General features: G+C 38.2%; 1 protein-coding gene across 7 annotated transcripts in view; it reads right to left on the bottom strand.

Annotated features, from left to right (window-relative positions):
- The window catches only part of LOC145680367 (endochitinase-like), a 54,572-nt gene extending 37,945 nt beyond the window's left edge, over nt 1–16,627 (bottom strand). Inside the window, exons 1-3 of one of the 7 annotated variants that reach the window (XM_081750786.1) lie at nt 16,572–16,627; nt 2,147–2,241; nt 1,464–1,642 (exon numbers count right to left, since the gene is read on the bottom strand). In XM_081750786.1, the coding sequence (XP_081606912.1) occupies nt 1,464–1,642; nt 2,147–2,231 (264 nt within the window). In that variant the 5' untranslated portion in view covers nt 2,232–2,241; nt 16,572–16,627. Of the gene's footprint in view, nt 1–1,463; nt 1,643–2,140; nt 2,242–4,520; nt 4,579–16,571 lie in introns of those variants that run through there. The other 6 variants (XM_081750788.1, XM_081750784.1, XM_081750782.1 and 3 more) reach the window with 6 other exon arrangements.
- Nucleotides 16,628–23,303: the final 6,676 nt, after the last annotated feature.

The following is a 23,303-nucleotide window of genomic DNA, read 5'->3' as shown; positions in this document are numbered from 1 at the left end:
CATAGTATCAGTATTACAAGTACCCTGCAAAATCATTATGAAATTATATTCTTATAAGAAGACACTTATGCGACAATCATTTTGGACATGAGTGTACTCGGTTATTACAAACTCGTTAGTTAAACTTCGCTCATTTAACCGAGTAGCTGACTAATACAATCGAGTACATATTGATCATTAAGAAAAGTAAAAAAAAAAAAAAGTTTATAATGGAATTGAGACAATTCCAACAATCTACCCACGGATCAGTACGATAACACCATAACACGCACGGCTATTAAGGTGGTACTCGTTACACTTTTTGCGGAAAATCTTGTCGTTTCTTGCTCATCTGTGAAGAATGTAATAATAGGAACGCTTCGATCATTTTAACACAGCTAGAGCTCTCCCAAACAGGTCAGTTTGGTTGAAACTTGGTACAAGGATATCCTTCATGTTGCCTCAGGGCTTTTTATACATTCGACCCCAAACCCACTGTTTTTAAGGGGTTTTAATTAACCAAGTGAACAGGTTGAAAACATTCTTGCCAATTTTCTCGGTAATTAGCAGCCCAGAAATAGGTTAAAAGAGCAAAGGATGGCTTAACTGAGTACTGTTCGGTTACTAGTAACAAAGAGCCCTAGTAGCAAAATTGCTTGGCCCAACGTTGGGGAAATGTTGGCGATGCGATATACCAACGGTGGCCGCCATTTCCCAACCTAAAGAGCTGTTTCCCAACATTTAGCCAACGGTAAAGTAACGTATTTCTTGGTTGGGAAAACAGTACATTCTAGTGTCGTTGCGTGAAGGTCAGGAGAATAGTTGGTTGTCCAACCATACATTTAACCAACGTTGGGCCAACGTAAGCTTTCTCTTTATAGGCTCGCACCGACCATCACGCATCGTTTTGACCAAATCTCACTCAATCCCCAACGGTTGGCCAACCAACCGTGGTACTAGAGAGGATTTATTCGAAAAGGGCAGTTCTACCACAAATTGGGCTACTAGCAACCGAGTATCTATTTAACTCTCACTCAGCAAGCGAACATTTTTCTCAGTGTAAGATAATTGACATTTATGCATAGCATAGGTTGGAAGTCTGAAAATGGATAAACAAAAAATTGGGGCAGCATCTCAAAATAATGTACATCCTAGTAGTCGTTTCCGAGTGCATTGAGAAACATCTTGTATATTTTCTCATTCTACTTTTATGTTGGTGTTGAGTGTTCGTGTTAGAGTTTAACGCCTCTTTTCAGAGCCAAGGTTACTTGAGACATACTCGTACACCTATAGCCTTGCATGGAATCCGAACCATATGAGCTTCTACCGGAACTGAATTCAGGTTTCGCACACTCATTTAAAACGCTGCCCATTTAGCTATGAGATAATTTTACGTGTTGAATTTTAAACGGAATGTTTATAAATAAATAAATTAAATAAATAAAATTTCAATTTGCAGCTACATGTATTATATTTGTACTTACGTAGGGATCATCAATTCTGACTTCCCATGTCTGATCATTGACACCGATAAAGGAGTAAATAATGTAGTTGCATAGATCAACAGGAATATCATCCGGATCGTAACCACTATACGCTTGCCACGATTCGTAGTAGCATGCTCTGCGACTTCCATTTACAAGGCTTCGAGATTGCTGAACTGCTGGAATGATAAAGCTAACGTGTGAGTAAAACAATGACTTTTTTTAAAAAATGATTTATTTTATTAACATCTTGTGTTAAAATGATTCATCCTCCATTGATTTTAGCAAACCTTTATAATAAGTGACATGCTACATTTACTTACATTTATCAGGATATCATTTAGTATTATATTAATGTTTTACAGGTTGTTTCATGTATTTCCAACTAATTATTGTTTTTCAAAAATTTTACTAAGTACGAAACCTCAGATTTGACCTATAACTCCGGATGACTCATAATTCCGAATCTAAAGAACTTCGCAAGAAAATTTTTCATGTGTTTACTAAAGAATTCAAAATCTACTTTAATGACAAATTTCTTAAAGATCAGACGAGTTTCGTAGATATTGTACGATATATATTTAATATCGATTTTGATTACTCATAACTCAGTAACACAAGTAGCATAAGCAACAAAATACCATCATAATAGAAAATGTGAAAAGATATAGGCCTACCGTTACCTTTAGGAAGAGCTTCTGTGTCTGTAAATAGGACCGCCATCATAGCAATGGCGGTGATGATAATTCCAAGTTTTATACTATTCATGGTCACCAACCTACAGATGAAAATAAAGAAATATAAATAGTAATTTTCCTACTAAAAGAAAGATAGACCTATTGCCTACACTAGCAGCCTGATGAAAATACAAAATGAAAGCTGTTTTAGGATCAATATGATAAAAATATAAAACACATAATATTTCAGAGTCAATGAGAAATGCTACATTGATAAAACTGGTAACTTTTATCACGAATTCTAATTTTATCACTACAAGCTAACAGAAGAAAATTTATCTTCAAATTCTTTTCATATGGCTAGAATTAGAATGCTAGATAATCTTTCTTTCCTTAGCTTCTAGCGAAAAAAAAATATGATATTTACCAGTGTAACTTTCCTCACAAGCCGCCCTTGATTCATTTGTAGTACTTATATCCTTTATTTATATATTATTTTAAAGCACCCATTATTGCCAGGTCTTAGTTCAGAACGTGAATAAAAAATAAAAAAGACAGGACATCCATTGCCGGACATTTATCCTTTGCTATTATGTAAGCCCGCGCACGCATTATGTAATGAGGGTTGCATGCAGACAAGGTATTCTTAAATATTCGAGAAACGTGCATACATTTTCGGGAAGATAATCACCCCCGTAAATTCTCCCCGGAACCGAAAATCGAAAAAAGGGCTTCGTATGTGATTAGATTTGAAGATCCATCCGTGTAGTGACTCTAGGTCATTTCTTTCTATACGAAAAACTGATGACATACAGAGATGTATACATTATTTCATTATCATTAAAGATAAGAATGGTTAATTGTTCTTCTTTAAAGCAAAGAGTACTAATATTTATCTCCATGAACACACACACAAACATAAATATAGGGCTATGCTTGGTTTCAGAAGTGTCAGGAATCGCGAAAAATCTTGTAAACGGAAATAAAAAATATAACTGTCAATAGATATTATCATTACAAAATCAATAGGTAGGTTTGGCTGACTTTTTCATTCCACAACAGAATTCTATCAATGATCTTGCTGCTTGACTCTATAGGAAGTTAGAGGAACTGAGAGAAATACTATTCGAGTGAAGGTCTGGTAACATCGTATGAAGTAACACCAATATTCTTTTCACCATCTCATCATTTTTCCTGTTTATTGTATACCCATTTTTTTTAATAGCAAGGGGAAGAAATTACCATTATACACTGGCAAACAGATCTGATGTTCTTATGTTACATCACACCACTCAACGAGACGTCAACAAAAGATTATGTACATTCTCAATAACTTACAAGACGAAATCGTCTTGATTGGGGTAGTGTAACTCAGTGGTAGAGCGCTAACCTCTAGTGTGTGGGAGTTCTGGTTCGATCCCCGCCCAAGTACGCTTGGGTTGGACAACATCGTGTCCGTGGGTTTTATCAGGGTACTCTCGTTTCCCTCACATTCACATTCCACCAATTATTCCCCCATCATTCACTTGCTTTAATCATCGTCTTCCTTACCCCAAAGGGCATAAGTGTGATGTTGAACTGAAAGATTAAATTTTACTAAAACGTCTTTTACTTGCAATATTCACTTGATTTAACTCCTGCTAACTACTACTTGTTCTGGCATCTTGATTTTTTTGTTTATCTGTATTCAATGATGCTGGTAACAAAGAGTGATGTTGATACAGTTGATAAAGTCTGTACACCAGAGAGATTATTGACTGACTTGTTCGGCGTGGAATCCAGTAGGGATGCGCACGAGACGAATCGAGACAGGATTTCCCTGTCAAAATTCGAGTCGAGACACGGCTCTTCCAATAGAGAAATATACATTTTTCGAGTCGTGACATCACTTTTACAGCACATTTTCGAGACGAGACAGCCACAAATCTTGTCTCGTCCGCATCCCTAGAATCCAGTTGTTGGATACACAATGGTAACGGTAAGTGAATTCAGAGGTAAAGTAATTTGGCTTAACCTGGTATTTTGATTTCAACTACACAGCATTTGATAGTGGTAATGTCAGTGAATCACACAAACTATTAATATATATGAAAACAATCCAGTAGGGATGCGCACGAGACGAGTCGAGACAGAATTTTCACGACAAAATTCGAGTCGAGACACAGCTTTTCCAATAGAGAAATATACATTTTTCGAGTCGAGACATCCCTTTTACAGCACATTTTCGAGACGAGACATCCTCAAATCTTGTCTCGTGCGCATCCCTACAATCCAGGAAAATTTCGAAATCTAATGATGGGATTCAGATCATTAGGCTCTATTATTGTTAGGATGTAGGTAAAAATACAGAAAATAAATATAAATATTCGATCTATCTTACCTTCCACAATTCAAACACACAGCAACGGAACTGTCTGTCGTACAAGACTGTCAACAGCTATTGAGCTCAATGATTATTTATTGAGATTATAGCAGCTAAATTTAGGCCATCTTTGGTTTTTCTATTGTTTAAATCTTGAAATTGAATTGTTCTACTTTAAGTACATGAGCTATCAACAAGTTTATTATATTAACCACTTGAGAACGCAAAAATAATTGAAATAAACGTAAGATATGATTCTACACGTTTTTGATACAATTAATACAATTAATGAGAATATATTTGAAAACAAATATGTTATCATGTAATCACAAATGGGCGTTCAATAGTTACATTTTCCTCAAGTACCTTGAGAGTAAACAGATCTACTGTCAATGTTGCTAAGACGAGAAATTATATCAAACTTAATAATCTATATTTCAAAGACAAACAAACTACTTGTTACTTAGTTACCTGGATCCAGTAACTTCGTTTCAGATTTTGCCAGGTGGTGGGGGAAAGATTATTCGCTCGATTCACAATCAGCGCTGTGCTTATCAAATGTAAAAAGTGTGTAACACATATAATGTATGTATAACATGTATAATGTAAGCTAATTGTGTAATACTAATGTTACGAGGGTCGGCTGATAAGTTCTGGACCCAACCTCCTTCCGAATGTACTACCCTGATGTAATTGATGCCATGTGAAATGTTGATCTTTTATGTGTTTAAGTACCAAATTTCACGATTCTACCGTGAACGGTTTTTATTTTACAGGTAATTGAATGAACCATGGCGGATCCAGATTCACCAAAGAGGAGTTGCGAGGTGTAATGATGTTCTTCCTACAACAGAAGTCGCCCAAGGAATTCCATGCTTGCATGCTAGACACATTGGGTGGACAGTACCCTTCATACTCCACTGTGAAGCAATGGTGTGCGAACTTCAAGTGTGGTGAATTGTCAACAGAAAATGGTGACAGGTGTGGCAGGCCAGTGTCAGTGTCAACTCCGGAAAATGTGGACCAGATTCATGACCTGATTTTGAGCAACAGACGGATTTCGCTTAAGGAGATAGCTGACAAAGTGCACATATCCAAAGAACGTGTTGGGTCAATAATCCATGATCAGTTGGACATGCGCAAGCTTTCTGCGAAATGGATTCCGAAATGTTTGAACGCGGATCAGAAACGCGAACGTGTGAGATCATCGCAGGTGATTGTACGGCATTTTGCGAACTCCAAGGACGATTTTTTGAATCGGCTTGTTACCCAGAATAAAACGTGGTAGCATTACTTTGATTTGGAAACCAAACAGCAGTCATACGAGTGACGCCACTCAGGATCTCCAAGGCCCAAAAAATTCAAAGCACAAAAGTCCGCAGGGAAGGTGCTTGCCTCAATATTCTGGGATAAGGATGGTGTTTTGCTCTCAGACTATCTTCCAAAGGGCCAAACCATAACTGCAGAATATTACTGCAGTCTGATGGCTAAGGTAAAGGACGCTATTAAAGAAAAGCGCCGGGGAAAGTTGACACGAGGGGTCTTGTTCTTGCAGGACAATGCTCCCGTCCACAAGGCTGGCAGAACAATGGATTTTCTGAGAGACCTAGGGTTTCAGTGCATTGACCACCCACCTTACTCGCCAGATCTTGCCCCTTCTGATTATTATCTGTTTCCAAAACTCAAAACAGCACTGAAAGGACAGAAATTTCACTGCAATGAAGAGGTGATAACAGCTGCGGAACAGTTTTTTTTTTTTTTTGCATACCTTGAGAAATCTTTTTTTTAAAGAGGGATTGGAGAAGTTGCAGCATCGAAGTGCCAAGTGTATTGACCTTCGAGGGGACCATGTTGAATAGCCTCACACTTTCATGCCTGCAGCTCAAGTCCTTCTAGGTCGGGCCGAGAACTTATCAGCCCACCCTCGTACAGGACATAATCGAACACTATTATTATGTGTACTCAGACCCGTAGCCAGCACAAAAATGTAGAGGGGGGGGCGGTAGAAGTTAGAGAATGTCTGATCCAACCATATTATAGTTCCATCACCATATTATAGTTCATTTACGAGCCTATCATGAAACTTTTAGGGGGGACCGGCTTAGACCGGTAGTCAGCCCAAAACTGTAGGGGGGTAGAAGTTAGGGTGACCCGATCCAACTATATTATAGTTCATTTGTAAGCCTACCGTGAAAATTCTAGGGAGAGTCAGTAAAAATTTATGGGGCCTGCCCCCTTAGACCCCCTTGGATACGGGCCTGGTCTGCCTCGCCCGTGGTTACGGGCCTGGGTGTACTCCTGTTGTGTTGAAATAGAAATAAATAAATAAATAAAAACTAATACACGTTCTCAATGGCAGTTACTTAGATATTAGTAATATTCTTGGAAGACAACATATAGGTACTAGTACACTAAATTATTCTCAAGAAGGAATGCACTCGTTTTACGGGAAGATAGAAAAAAAAGTTAAAACTTATAGTATACATGCAGCTATCTGATTTTGCAGGTGCCGTGAGATGCTCTTTGATAAATCGTTCTTCATTGCAAATAAAAAGTTCGGTTAATCATTGACGAATCATATAGTTGTCAATAATTGTACTTCAACGGCTCGCATTCACCAAATTACTAACAACAGGAATATACAAGAGAAAGAAGAATGGAGCTGTTCCTATTTTTGCGCTCCTTCGTTCATTCTTTAACACCAACACACTGAGTTAGTTTTACACTGCAAAATTAGCAACGTTGTCTAATTTAACACCGCTCAATACTGGTTCTAAGTCAAACCGGTTTAACACTGAACCTGGAACATCAAAATACAGTAGCGGATCTACTACCGTGCAGGGGGCCTAGCCCCTATATTTTTTTTGAGTGATAAAAATAATTGAAACTATTATGTATATATTTTTAATAGTTCATAGTAAGTGTTGCGGCATTTTATTCTTTATTGGAAAATTTCTGAAATATTACATATAATTTCAATTGCAGTTTTTCTGTTATGCAATGTGTAAAATATTCAGTGCCCCAAAAGAATGCAACCCAAACTTTGAACGAGTATATTTTTTGAAGTAAGAATGATGAAAACATGAATTTTTTGACAAAAGTTAGCGTTGTTTATGGAGATATTTTGAGAATGAAACCAATGAGACAAATCGTAATGTTGAATTTTAGTAATTATTTAAATGACCAGATTAAACAAAGTGCAAATTGCTTAAAATCAATTGCTAGGAACAGAAAAAAAAGAATTAACAGCGATAATTCTTAACGTAAATATTTAGTACGCATCAATATTTATCGGATCGGACAAAAACTGCATGTTCTTTTGCAGCGTTGACAGTTGCAAAAGCTATTTTTTACGTATTCAGAAAAAAAAAAAACTTTCTAAAAAATAACGCATTCTGTCAACAATTTTTTAGCAGAAATACTACCACAGGTGTATCGCATCCTCGTACTTCTTTCCAACTTTTGCTATAACATCTTTATTGATCGTTGTATAAAATTTTAAGCACTGTCTCCCTCAAAGTAGTCTCCTGTACTGGTAATACACCTTTCCCAACGTTTCTTCCATTTTTGGAAAGCCTCGTGGGTTGGACACAGTGGGAGTCTGAGCGCGACTAAAACGTCCGATGGCGAAACGATGTAAATGACAAATTGCTGTCTAAGCCTGCCGCTAGATGGGATCAGTGGCCGCAGCGCGCTCCGTCTGTCGGTTGGCGCACTATTTAAAAGAATTGGTTTCTTTTTGAACACACCTCGTATTTTCGTATTTCAGTACCAATTTTTTAGGTAACTCAATATATTTCATTGTCTTCGTATACAGTAACGCCATTTTAAACTTTCCAAGAGAATGGGACGGAAGATTGTCCCTCGACATAAAAGTTTCACGTTTTTCATCAATATATACCAGTAATTTATTAAAAAAAAAAAAAAAAAAAAAAAGATATGTTCCTCAAACTCAGAGAGGTTTGGCAATTGTTCCTCAACTATGTTCCACAAGTGACGCCCCTTTTCGTACAGCATTAACTTTTAGGTTCAGAAATAATTTGTTTCTCTATATTTTCTCGAGAGGAAAACAGTACTGTATCTAGCCCAGGGCCGGGGGCCTAGGACCCCCAGTTTTTTTGAGTGAGAAAAATAATTTAAGTTATTATTTATATATATTGTAAAGTTTGTTGTAAACTCATGGTATACCTATCATAGTCTGGGTTCTGGATGGCCCTGCCATATTTTATCTTCTAGATCCGCCCCTGAAAAAAGCTAACAAGGGCTTAAATAATCACATATACACCCTCCATTCCAAAAGAAACCGAACGTTTTAAAAAAACAAAAAAGCAATGTACATTTTGGAACAAATCATTTTTATTAATCACTGTATTCCCCTTCTGCATCGATACACATATTTGCACGCTCCAACAAGTTGTCAAACGACTTCTCCATGTCTAGGGATGCATTCGAGTCGAGTCGAGTCGAGATTTAAGCCTGTCTCGACTCGTCTCGAGAAAATGTTGTCTCGACTCGTGTCTCGACTCGACAGTCTCTGTTTCGACTCGACTCGAATTCGAGTCGAGACGTCTCGAAATTCGAGTCGAGACAAAATATACGAGTTAAAATATACGCACACATCAGCCAGAATATTATGACTACCTACCTTATTGTCAGTGTGTCCAACTTTGGGACGGATAACAATGGCGACGCGTCTTGGCATGGACGCAATGATCCTTGAAAGGTCACTGGAGAGAGTTGATTGGTACACATAGGCAAGGGCGCCGATTTTTCTGTAAATGTGGGGGGGCATTCAGATGCAGAAGGCACATATATGAGGATTTTAAGACAAATTGTATTCAAATTATGCCAAATATTGTATATTCATAAATAATGCGGGGGCTCACATGAGCTTTGGGGGTGCCCGGGCCCCCTCGGCCCCCATGATCGGCGCCCTTGCACACAGGTCATCCAATTCCCGTAAATTCCGGGAAGAGGGGCGATGCGCTCTGAAGTCATGTTCAATCACATCCCATTTGTGTTCGATTAGGTTCAGATCAGGCGAGTTGGGCGGCCAGCACATCACTTGGAACTTGTCCCTGTGTTCCTCGAACCACTCCATCACAATCCTGGCCTTGTGATATGGTGCATTATCTTTTCGAAAAATGCCACTACCGTTGGGAAACATGGTCGTCGTCTGCAAGCAGTGTGTGATACGCCTTGGCCGTCATGGTGCCTTGCTCGAGCTTCACTAGACACATAGATGCTCACGTGAGTGTTTTCCAGAGCATAATTAAGCCACCGCCAGCTTGTCTCCGTCCCGCAGTACAGTTGTCAAAGAACTGTTCTCTTGAAACACGACGAATTCGCACCCTCCCATCGTCATGATGAAGAAGGTATCGGGATTCATCAGACAATGCAACGCTCTGCCACTGTGCCAAGGTTTAATGACGATGGCCATGTGTTCATTTCAGTTGTAGTTGCCGATGTCGTGGTGTTAACATTCGCACATAGATGGGACATGGGCTTCGAAGGACCATCGTTAGGGGTGTTCGGTGCACTGTGTATTCAAACGCACTTGTACTTTGCCCACTAATAAAGTATGATGTTAGTTCTGCCACAGTTCGTTGCCTGTCTTGTTTTACCAGTCTGCCCAGTCTATGACGTCCGACATCTGTAATGAGGTGGGGGCGCCCAACCCCTCGACGTTTGGACGTCGTTTTCCCTTCTTTTCGCGACTTGTTGAAGACACTCACCACAGCACTCCTCGAACATCCGACAAGTCCTGCAGTTTCCGAAATTCTCCTGCCGAGTATGCGGGTCATTACAACCTGCCCTCGGTCAAACTCAGATCGCGCGCCTTCCCCATTCTACACACGGCCAGCACTCTCACTGATACTACATGCACCGTACGCGTGACTGACTAGCAGGCATTCGTCGGCAGGTGACACTGATATCGCCTGGACGGAAATTATATCGATAGTAGGTTGGTAGCCATAATGTTCTGACTGATCAGTATATACTAAATAAATTTAAAATGTAGGAAATTTTCAACATTCTGATTAACTTGCAGGAAATTTCACAATGAAAAGAAGCAACTGACTTGGACAAGACAACGGTTAATTGATGGGGCAATCTTTTTTTCTGGTCTTTGAGGTGTGAGCTTTGACCATGCCTTGTGAAATTTTGATGTTTGGTGCTCATCAGTCGCGCTTCCATTTCTTTTCCTAATTGTTCCAGTTCATTTAATTAACAATACATTGCGCAGTTCGAATACATGTTCACGTTTTCATTCAATCCAACTCAAGCCGCTTCAGATACTATAGAGTTGTATTTGTTTACGAAGAATTAATTGCGTATTAGAAATACACCCCAACAAAACATTCTACGTGCTCATCTGCTCAGTATTCAAGGTTTTAATTACAACCTGAATTGTTAAAATGCGAACGTAAGTTGCATTAGATATCTAAGCAGCTCCTAGTCTATGGATAATTCAAGCAATGCTAATTAAGGTCTTTCTAGCAAGCGCTTCTGCTGTTCATAAACCTTACGCATTGGAGTAGGAAAAAAAAAAGAAAAGAAAAGAAAGAAAGAAGTAAAATTGGTAATTTTGCAACCGTGACTCACTCGGGCTCATGCTCTCTATCCTCAATGGAGCTCGCGTTCGCTAATCTCAATGAGGATCACACTAGTCAAGTTTCTCACTAATTCGAGCTTGAGCTTGATATTTACTGTGAAAATCTCTTCAGCTCGATCTCTTAATGCCACACGTCCTTTCTTGTTTTTACATTTGTCTCACCATTTTCGATTTATACGGGTGGCCGTGGACTTTTCAATTAAGTTTTTGTTTTCATTTTGACCCGCCGCCATTTTGCACAGGGTTGTCGTAGAGAGTCGAGACTTGCTCCATTTTCCTTCATTTTACAACAGATTTCAAACGATGTGCTACTTAACCCCCCTTGCCATTTGAAACTTTTTAGTTGGATCCCGTCTGGGGCCCTGCGGGGAACCCTGAGGCAAACTTTTTACCCCAAAAAAGTGTGGCCTTGAAAATGATGGGATACATGTTCACCGAGTTTTCCATTTACCCAATCGTTTCCGAACAAATGACTCGGTTCAAACTATTCTAGCAGGTAATTTCCTAGCTATGGCTTTTTAAATATCTAGAAATTGGCCATGTTTTTGGCCAATATCACGGGAACGGTAAGCCATAGAGATATGATATTGGTGGTAATCAATTCCTAATAGAATGCTAAACATTTTTGTCCTGATATTAATTGGTGGCCACTGGCCAACTGGCCATTGGCCAAACCACTGGCCAGTTGGACAGTGACTACCGGTTACTATTTGGTACCAAAATGTTTACCATCCTTTTAGATATTGATCAACACCAATATGATCTCTATGACTTACGGTTCCCGAGATATGGCTGCTTAAATTTCTGTAAATCGGTCATTTTTTGGCCACTATCTTGCGAACGATTAGATTGACGCGAAAATTTTAATCATTTTGTCTAATAGTTTTTGATGCTCTATCTAATGCAGTGTACAACATTGAAAAAATAGCAAATAACAGACAGACGGACAGATAGACACACAGACAGAGAGTATTCAGTAACGAACTTTTTAAGTTCGTTGAATATGTTGTAACTCACGATATCCCGCCCGCTGACACGTATAACTTCGGGATTCGTCTAGTTATAACATATCCAATGCGAACACAATTGTCTCGTTCGGATCTCACAAGGGAACCTTCCGAAAATGATAGCTGCAGTGAAAGGTGTGGCCTATGCCAATTGAAAGAGCTGTAACAGAGATGAGCATTCCCAAAAAATTAGCTGTCCATAGCAATAGGCTCAGGAAATATAAGGGGTGGAAGTTCGGGAAACACGGACAAGGGGGAAAAGTGCAAATTCCACAAAAAAAAGGGGGGGCACGGCAAAATACAATGCTGACAAGTGATGTATAGAAAGAGACTTGCCACAATAGGGAACAAATGAAGGCCACCAGTGGGGTTAACAGTGTTGCCAACTGCAATGAAAAGTACATGTTTTGCAAAGAGCACTATATGAAATGAGTGCAATATTCAGTGTCAACCTGTCATGTAGAACATAAGATATGGCATGTCTAATCAGTGGTACAATCTAACAAAAGAAAATAGAAAAAACAGAAGTACGAAAAATACGGAAAAAACGGAGTTGGCCATAATGCGCCACATTTGATCAGGGGCTGTACATATTAGAATGAACAAAACAAGAAGCACCGAATATGCAGGAAACCGACGTACCTAGAGTCGAAAAGAAAAACGAGTTCCAAAGTTGGCAAGACTGGCCATGGACATCCAGACAAGTCTAATATAGTTAGGCCACTCGCTTCAGAAAAAGAAAATTCCGGCAACAGGGATCACTCGGAACGCATCAATGTTAGAGTGATTGAGGCAATGTCAAGTCGGGGAACATGAAATGATTGGGTTGAGCCAACAACCGATAATAGAAGTAGTGAACATTATGTCATGGTTGGGTCGTATGTGGGAATATGCAGGGTGTCCCATCAAACTTTGTGACCTGAAAGATTTGCGAAACGAACAAAAATGTGACGGATCCAGTTGTCCAGGAATGTACCAATGTCAGGGGGTGATAAAAGTCTGTGAGAAGCAAGTGCCCCCAGGATCCCCAACATAGGGCCCCAGGAGCCAACACCAAATTTTCAAATGGAAACAGGGACCGAGTGTTACCTCTCTCGATTGATCATGGAATGTGCAACAACATATATAGGAAACATTTGCTATATGAAGCATGTTTTTCAAAATGGCCGCCACAAATATGTGCTGTCTTAACATGGCATCGAACAATGTGATCTCAAATTGCTGCAAAGCGAAAAAAGATGTTGCAAATCCAATTGCACAGGAATGTACTCATGTCGAGGGCCAACAGAACTTTGTAAGAAGCAAGTCCCCCAGGGCTCCCATCATAAGGCTCAAGGGGGTCAACCGCAACATTTCAAATGGGAACAGGGGCGGATGATATTTCTCTGGATAGATACAACACCGTCTATAAAAAAAAATTTGCTATATGAATATGAAACAGATGTCAGGCAAGGACAACTAGCGGTGTTTCCCATATGATCAGACGATGACTTATTTATGGCACGAGCCATAGTAGAAGGCGGCTTAGTTGAAGAAACTACACCCTCTCAGTAACCTAAATTGTACGAAAATTTCCAAAGCAGGTTCATTGACCTGACTACCGCATGTTGCCCACTTTGTCCAAGAGCGGGATGGTTTGTTTCTAACTTTTCTACCGAAAAGCATTTGTCTGGAATGGTGTTTCGGAGACAATAAAATAAAGAAAATATACTAGGCAGAGAGAGAGCAGGGAGGAGGGAGTGTACCAATTATTCTTTCCTCGTTTCCCAACCTTTTTCAACTTGCAGCACACTATGGGTGTAACATGGATTCTCGCGGCACACTTATAGATATTATTATTTGTAAATATAAAACACACTGGTATTTTTTTTCTTTGATTACTGATCTCCTTCGCACAGAGAAGAAAGCTCGATCACTGGGTTTTCCTCGTGGTAAATCACTATGCTTATTTTTCATTCTAATTTAAAAGGAGAAAACAACTGCAATGAAATGTTGGACTCAAGTTATTAAAAATACGCTTACTCTTTCGAAAACTGTATCCAACCTTTTACTAAGAATGAAGATCATTAAATAACGAACGAACAAATAAATCTATTTTACTTTTAAAACACAAATGTAAATAATTTATCGAAAGGATTGAATGATATTTTAAATTTTCAAGTTACGAAATAGTCTGTAACGATAAAGAAGCAATAATGGTCATAACAATAACAAATACTTTTTTCAACATTAGAAATGTACAGAAAAGTAACACGGCATGAAACTTAAAATTGTAGATTCATGGTAGAGGTTCATAGTAATGTGCAATACAAATATACATTTTCCCCTACGTTTTGCAATTTGATTGCTATAGAATTAATAATTTTGTTTTGATATCCTCGCGGTACATCAGTGGTCCATTCACGACACACCAATGTCGCGGTATTTTCACTGCTAGCTTCTCATTTTAGACAGGTATATTTACAACAAAGGGGGGTAGCGTGCACCTTTGCACCCCCTTAAATCTGGCCCTGTCCAGAAGTTATGTAGCCCTATATCGTTCATGGAAATAAAAACACAATAGTTATAACTATGCTAAATTACTATAGACTGCCAATTGGTCATTCAGAGAATTTATGATGTTCACTTTATTGCAATGTTCTTATACAGACTAGATATAGGCTACGGATAATAATTTTATACAAACTAGATAATCAATTATTATTATTATTATTATTATTATTATTATTATTATTATTATTATTATTATTATTATTATTATTATTATTATATTTGAAGTACAATCAAATATCACGACATTAATTACTAGTTTTAATTAACTGAATTGAGCTGAAAATTAGATCTTGATCTCGGAGGATTAACTATTAAATTTATGTGTTCTGTACCTTTCTAAAGTAATAAATGCTGGAATTGGTTTCAAGGCTTTTCCTGAGTGAATAATTTCTTCATAATAATATTAAAAGTTTTAGAAAAATTTTCGAGACATTCGAGTCGAGTCGAGATTTTTATGAGCTGTCTCGACTCGACTCGTGTCTCGACTCGAAAATTCGAGTCGAGAAACACGTTTGTCTCGACTCGTCTCGAATTTTATAAAGTGTGCCTCGACTCGAATCTCGACTCGAATTCGAGTCGAGTCGAGTCGAGATTCGAGACATGTCTCGACTCGTGCGCATCCCTATCCATGTCCTTTATTGGAATGGTCTTTAGGATGGCGGTCGTTGCCTTCTCAATGGCATCAATCGATGCGTGCCACTTTTCTTTCATCGCCAAATGCAGTTTCGGGAACAGATAGAAATCGCACGGAGCGAGATCTGGTGAATAGGGCGGATGATGCAACCGAATAATGTGATTGTTGACCAAAAATTCAGTTACAAGTCGCGAACGATGTGATGGTGCATTATCGTCCAAAAGAGTGTAACTGCCAATTTCGCGATATTCGGGCCGAATACGACGAATTCTTGCCAGCAAACGCTTCATGACGCCCAAGTAAAACTCTCCAGTGACTGTCTGGCCGGGCTGAACAAATTCTTTGTGGATAATTCCTTTTGAATCGTAAAAACAAATCAGCATCACCTTAACTTTTGCCTTCACCAAGCGACTTTTTTTGGGTGTTCCTTCATCCGGCGCTCTCCATTCAGCACTTTGCCGCTTTGTTTCGGGCTCATATTCAAAACACCACGTCTCGTCACCAGTTACAATCGATTTCAAGAAGTTTCGATCCTGCCGAGCACTTTTAACGATGTCTTTGCAATGCGCAATTCGATCAACTTTTTGGTCTTCGGTGAGTTTGTGTGGTACAAACCGCGAATTAACCTTCTTAAGGCCCAAAACTTCGGTCAAAATGCGGTATGCGGTTGTTTGAGGAATGCCTAATTCCATTTCAATAACTTTCACCGACGATTTTTTGTTATGTTTGATGAATTCACGCACTTTTTCGATGTTTTCTTCCGATAATCCGGTTCTGGGACGGCCTGATCTTTCGTCATCATCCATCGTCTCTCTACCCGATTTGAATCGCCTGAACCACTCGTAAACTTCCGTACGGGATAGACACTCATCACCATATGCATTTTGTAGCATTTGGTGCGTTTCACTAAAAGTTTTACCCAGTTTAACACAAAACTCAATTGCAGCTCGTTGTTTGAAACTCATTTTCCGACCGATGTACACAACACACTGACAGTTGAAACGCAATAACTTTGTTGCCGTGCATCCAAATGTCATGACATTTATACCAGTTGTCAATGAGGGACTACGCCATCTACCGGTAAAATATTACAACAGATGGCACTAGTGGTACTATTTGTTTTCAAAAGTTCGGTTTCTTTTGAAATGGAGGGTGTATAATTTTGTCAAGTTGAATAATATTTATCAGTTGGTATGCACCTCATCTCTTGACATTTATTTTCTCCTAAATCCTAAAAATATGATAGACTGTTAACTTACTCTTAAGTGAATACATGTAGAAGTCTGTCCTACTTGTAGCACCAAAAAATCAGCATTGAAGAAATATGAAGCGTTTTCTTTCGATATCGGGTGTTATATTGTCGTTTCAGGGTAGAGTGTGGGGTAATCGCACCCGGATCTTCCATGACTTTCTTCATGATTGAAAACCAAAACAAAAGGAGAGTGATCCACTGCCCGTATTGTTCTGTTTCTTGTTTATCGTAGTTAACACATTGTTTCCATTTGCTTTTCACCTTGTTGTAAAGATTTATGGTGTTTCGCTCACATTGACAAATCGTGTTTGTCGTGTTAAAACATGGTTGATTTTTAAGATTGTTTCTAGCATGAAATCTCACACTACATTGCAACATTTCGGAAAAACGAAAAATATCTGTAAATTCATTTTTGAGACTAAATGAAATAACTATTTCTCATATTTACGAAATTAGTTAATCAATTTCACAACACCCTTTTCTCTTTCCTCTTGTTGTAACCTCTAAGCTACAAAATATTTTGTATTGTCTTTGAACCTTATGTATTCCTTTCACTTGTAGCTTTTATTTAGCAGAAAATAAATTTAGCTGTTCAATACGTTCTTAGGAATGAGTCGAAAGTTGAACCTTGAATCTAGAGTTAACCCATATATTTCCTGAAAGTGTTTATCGGATAAGTTCCAAAACTGGTTTCAATTCTTTGCCTGGTAGTGACCTCAAAGCTTCAGAGTTGGAAATATATAGAACAACTTGACCTATATGTCCATATCAAATCTTTGAATTTTATCTATGCTAAGTGAAATATTTTCATGTCGCTCAGCACAGATCATTAAGGAGGTAAGAAGAAAGAAATTGATGAAAGAATTATAATTGTTCAAGAAATATTTCGAAATAAAATATTTTAGTTTTACGTCCCACGGTTATACTAACTAAGCTAAAGGAGACGGTGATTATGAGAAATGAATGAAATGGTGGAATAAAGAAAGTGGGAGGAAATGGGAGAACCGCGAGGGAACGAATGCACACGGTGTTTGTCCACAACAAAGAACAATTATTTCGAATGGTGTGCCAAAAGTAAACCTGCATAATAACTCATTATATTATTGTTTTTGTAAAGTTAGGAGCATCCACATGTCCGGTAAAAGTAGTGGAGAATATTTTTCATAATTGCCAAAATTGCTGTAGTTTAGCTTCACGAAATAGTACAGTAGGAATTATTCTACAGTACATACGAACATTTTGTACCTGACACCATATTGGAAAATTTATATTTTCTTCTTCATTATCATTAGTGAGACAAGATTTATCGACAATGTATCGTCGAAAAGGCATAAACATCACAGCTTTTAGACTTCCAAACTATGCATAAGTATCGGAAGTCTTATAGATGGGCTATGTCCGTCCGCCAGTCTATTGACACGTATCACGGAAATCTTAAAGAACGGCTATGTCCGTCCGCCAGTCTATTGACACGTATCACGGAAATCTTAAAGAACGGCTATGTCCCTCCGCCAGTCTATTGACACGTATCACGGAAATCTTAAAAAACCGCTATGTCCGTCCGCCAGTCTATTGACACGTATCACGGAAATCTTAAAGAACGGCTATGTCCGTCCGCCAGTCTATTGACACGTATCACGGAAATCTTAAAGAACGGCTATGTCCGTCCGCCAGTCTATTGACACGTATCACGGAAATCTTAAAAAACCGCTATGTCCGTCCGCCAGTCTATTAACTAGTATCATGGAAATCTTAAAGAACGGCTATGTCCCTCCGCCAGTCTATTGACACGTATCACGGAAATCTTAAAGAACGGCTATATCCGTTCGGCAGTCTGTCGACATATAAATTGTATTTTGGAATAGATTCAGGTCCGCCAGTCTATTGACACGTATCACGGAAATCTTAAAAAACCGCTATGTCCGTCCGCCAGTCTATTGACACGTATCACGGAAATCTTAAAGAACGGCTATGTCCCTCCGCCAGTCTATTGACACGTATCACGGAAATCTTAAAGAACGGCTATGTCCCTCCGCCAGTCTATTGACACGTATCACGGAAATCTTAAAAAGCCGCTATGTCCGTCCGCCAGTCTATTGACACGTATCACGGAAATCTTAAAGAACGGCTATGTCCCTCCGCCAGTCTATTGACACGTATCACGGAAATCTTAAAAAACCGCTATGTCCGTCCGCCAGTCTATTGACACGTATCACGGAAATCTTAAAGAACGGCTATGTCCCTCCGCCAGTCTATTGACACGTATCACGGAAATCTTAAAGAACGGCTATGTCCCTCCGCCAGTCTATTGACACGTATCACGGAAATCTTAAAGAACGGCTATGTCCGTCCGCCAGTCTATTGACACGTATCACGGAAATCTTAAAGAACGGCTATGTCCGTCCGCCAGTCTATTGACACGTATCACGGAAATCTTAAAGAACGGCTATGTCCGTCCGCCAGTCTATTGACACGTATCACGGAAATCTTAAAGAACGGCTATGTCCTTCCGCCAGTCTATTAACACGTATCACGGAAATCTTAAAGAACGGCTATGTCTGTCCGCCAGTCTATTGACACGTATCACGGAAATCTTAAAGAACGGCTATGTCCGTCCGCCAGTCTATTGACACATATCACGGAAATCTTAAAGAACGGCTATGTCCCTCCGCCAGTCTATTGACACGTATCACGGAAATCTTAAAGAACGGCTATGTCCGTCCGGCAGTCTGTCGACATATAAATTGTATTTTGGAATAGATTCAGGTCCCAGTAATAGTTTCCATTACTACTTTCGACATTAATGGCCATAGAACATTAATGGTAATAGATAGTGATAAGCAGCATACTGGAATCGATTCAGCGTCTCGAGAGAAGATACTGTCTCTACCCGAATCAGTCTACTAAAACCAGAAATGGTAGAAATTTATTATTTCTTCCGGTTTTAATACTGACCTTCACTCAGCAAGAAAGGAAGAAGATAGTAACAACCGTTTCTTTGAATTGAGTAAACGTGTAAAGAAAAGATACCGGTACTATATCCACTAGTACTCATTTACTAGAACCGGAAATTCTAAAAGTTTTCTATTACCTCTTGTTTAATATTCATTTCCATATAGGGAAAATGGTAATAGGAAACGACTACGGATTCAGTATCGGAAGAATATTTGCTTACGATACGACTAGTTTACGTATTGAATGCATATAGTTTGGAAGTCTACCGTGGTTTTATAATGTGGAGTGACATTTGGTTGTTCTACTTTTACAAAGTATTACTACTAATAAATGAACCATTCACCTAAATAGTGTAAAAGTTTAGTTTTTATTAAGCTCTACACAATAGATACATACTAAATGAAATGATATGTAATCATAGAAACCAAATTACAATAGGAGATTGTTTGCAGGTTCAGCATTAAGCAGCATTTTGCATGTTAGTAGCCATATCTAACATTCAATACAATTATACAATTTAATAAAACTTCCCTTACACAGTAAAAAATGTTTGTATTAATTCAACTCAATTTTAACACAGGGCAGTGGTTCCAGCGTGACTACCACTATGCGGTGTTAATTCAACACAGATCCGCGGTGTTAGCGTTTAACACAGGGGGTGTGTTACGTTTTTAACACACAGCCGGTGTTGAGTGGTATTAACTTCGGATCTGTGTTAGTATTTCGGTGTTGATTCGACACCATGTCAGGGTCGGTAGTGTGGAGAAAAGTGTTGAGTGTTACTCGTAACGGTGTTGCACCAACACGAAAAAGTAACAGAGTGTGTAGTGTGTTAATTATTTTGTGTTAATATTACACTATGTCAAGCATCAATATAACACAGTCTCTGTGTTATTTCAACATCATTTTCTTACTTCAACATACAATCTGTGTCATAATTCAAGCTCAAAGCCGTATAAGTAACGCCGTTTTGGTGTTAATTCAACACTTCCTGTGTTAAAATTCAAGTTCAGACCACCAGATTAACACCGTTTTTGGTGTTAGTTCGACTCCACTTCTGTGTTACTACGATACCTATCTCGGTGTTGAAATAACTCCGTGTGGAGTGTTGATGTAACCATGTGTTGGAAAAGCTTGTGCTGTGCATGCTTACGCTTACCGAAGATTCTAATTTTAAAAGAAGAATAGTAAACTACAGAACACTTCATTTAGAAAATCTTCATAAAATTTTTGGTCGTCCTCCTCAATATTTATTGTGAAGTATTTCTTGATGGTACGAAACACAACAGTCACCAACATCTTGTTCAAGAATGATGAGAAACTCCTACCTATATCCTTATAATATGTTTGCCTCTTAATCGTGTTTCTACTTGTTTTCAGCCATGTTTGAAACACAGTTCCCGATGATGACTGGTGAGCTCTAGTGCAGTGTAGAAGTAACACAGTAATATGGTGTTTCTCGCTGTTCACATATTTCTTCAGAAACATTATGTAAAACAATTGACAACACATCGAGCGGTTTGCATGTTGAAATTATACGAATGCCTGGATTTGTTTAAATATTTTCTTTTTACTGTGTTTGTCTGTAGCTTCAGTACATAAGCCTTTGTAATTAGATGCCCAACATATTTGGCAATCACGCAGAAAACAACACCGAAGATTCTACACTTGTGTTAATTTAACACACAGGCTGTGTGTCATTTCAACAACCGGCATTTGACACACAACTGCAAACGGAGAGTGAGTTGTTCTAACGACCTGTTTGTGTTATATTTTAACACAATCGTGTTAACACATAGGCATGTCACTGAAATAACACAACGATTTTTAACAGTGTACAAATTTATCTTAAATATAAAGTAAAGCCAAAGTTACTAGAGAACAGGTTGCCTCTTAACCATGCTGCACGGTCATAGGCTGTCCCGGAATGACGTCACTCATAGACCCGTGAAGCGCGCAAAAAATTTGTCGTCTGCTTTTTTCCCACTTAAGAATAAGAAAGAGGGTCTTCGTGTGAGAAGTCCTATTCTACAGACAAAGGACGTCCTATACTGAATTAACGTTACATAGTAAAATCCTTTTTGTTGCTTGCATGCAGAATCAAACTTAAGTGTCTGTAATTTACTACATAGAATAATGATCGAGAACAGAATTTATAATAATAATTGTGTTTTACGATAATATTCTATTGTTAGAAACCTTAACTTACTGGACAAGTTTCCTGAGCTTTTTCTCCCGTTTATCTTGAGAACCTCCTTCTCTTTTTACAGAAACCTTAACACTTTTCTGTTTTGCCAAACTATTCAAAAACTTAATTCTGGCATATGTTCTCATTCGCACAAATGTAGTCACTATTTCAGAATTCACATTAGCATTACTCCCACAAATAATCCTCTTTAGATATTTCATGGTATCTTTTCCCCTACGCACTGTTCTTCCATTTTAAAATGAAAAATTGTTCTTGCATATCTTTTACACACGAAAGCACTCTTCAGTGGGCTGTGTGAGATGGCCAGGAGACAAGCTTTGAATCAGAGGTGTAACCATCAGGTTTATCTAGGAGAGGCCCGTCATTTTTTTTTGGGGGGGGGGGGGCGGGCAAGCTACAATTTACAAAGCCAAAAAAGAAAGTGTTACAGTTAGTGATTTTGAGGCCTGAAAACACCGGAAATTTTTTCGTTTCCGTCCGGAAAACTAAAAACACTTTTTTTAAAAAAAGCTTTTGTTTTTGCTTTTTCTTCATACATATTATGTACCAAGTAGTTTTTATTATGCTTAGCCAAGAACTATAGCTCCAAACCAAATGTTATGCCTTTGTGCATAACTATTATAATTTAAGCATCTTTACACAGAACCTATCTACATAAGAGTGATTTTCTTTGAAATTTCGCTTAATTTCTTCAAGATTTCCTGACAAAATTTTTTTAATTTATTATTCTTGACTAAAAACATCATACAAATTCTCGTATTTGCATAGATTGACAATTATTTTAAAATATTGCTATATAAAATAATTTCATGCTTCATATTAGACATGATCCACACAGCAGCACTAGATCAATCGATTGTAGCAAATGTGACAGCAAGCTCTGCATTTGGTCATTCCTTACACGGAAGAGGTACCATACTATTTTTCGACCGGTAAGGATGGGTAAATAATTTACCGATTATTAATTATATGTACTTTGTTATTTTTTAATGACCGAAGCGAGGTAATTTGACGATGATGTTTTAAAAGTTGGTCATTTCGGTGGTCCAGGAAATCATTTGGGGGGGGTCTGACCCCGATGCCCCCATTGGCTACACCACTGCTTTGAATCGATGATGGTGAAGAGTGATGAACGGGAACATTTTTATGTAGTGATTACTTAAATGAGTGTGTGTTTCGCATTTTCTTTATTATTATTATTATTATTATTATTATTATTATTATTATTATTATTATTATTATTATTATTATTATTATTATTATTATTATTATTATTATTATTATTATTATTATTTCAAGCACACTTGACTTAAGAACATCTTTGTCTTCAGCATTTCATCTGTACATACAACTCCACATTTTAAAAAAACTTTCCTTGAAATAAAATATTCATTTCGACAGTATTTGTGTTTTTGTTAATTTTCAATACGCCAGGATTATTGCCTAAAATAATCAGTGTAATTCTGTTTAATGCATTTAAAAGTGTAGGATGATCATAGAGTTCTCAAGTGTCTTCAAAGCGTTGGGTCTACGAGTGACGTATTACGATCTTCGCCGACTCCCTCCGAACGAAAA

Source organism: Thermobia domestica, chromosome 3 (genome assembly GCF_964235325.1).
Source record: "Thermobia domestica chromosome 3, izTheDome1.hap1.1, whole genome shotgun sequence".
Lineage (NCBI taxonomy): Eukaryota > Metazoa > Arthropoda > Insecta > Zygentoma > Lepismatidae > Thermobia > Thermobia domestica.
Note: the sequence above shows the minus strand (reverse complement) of the source record. Positions and strands in the feature narration are given on the sequence as shown.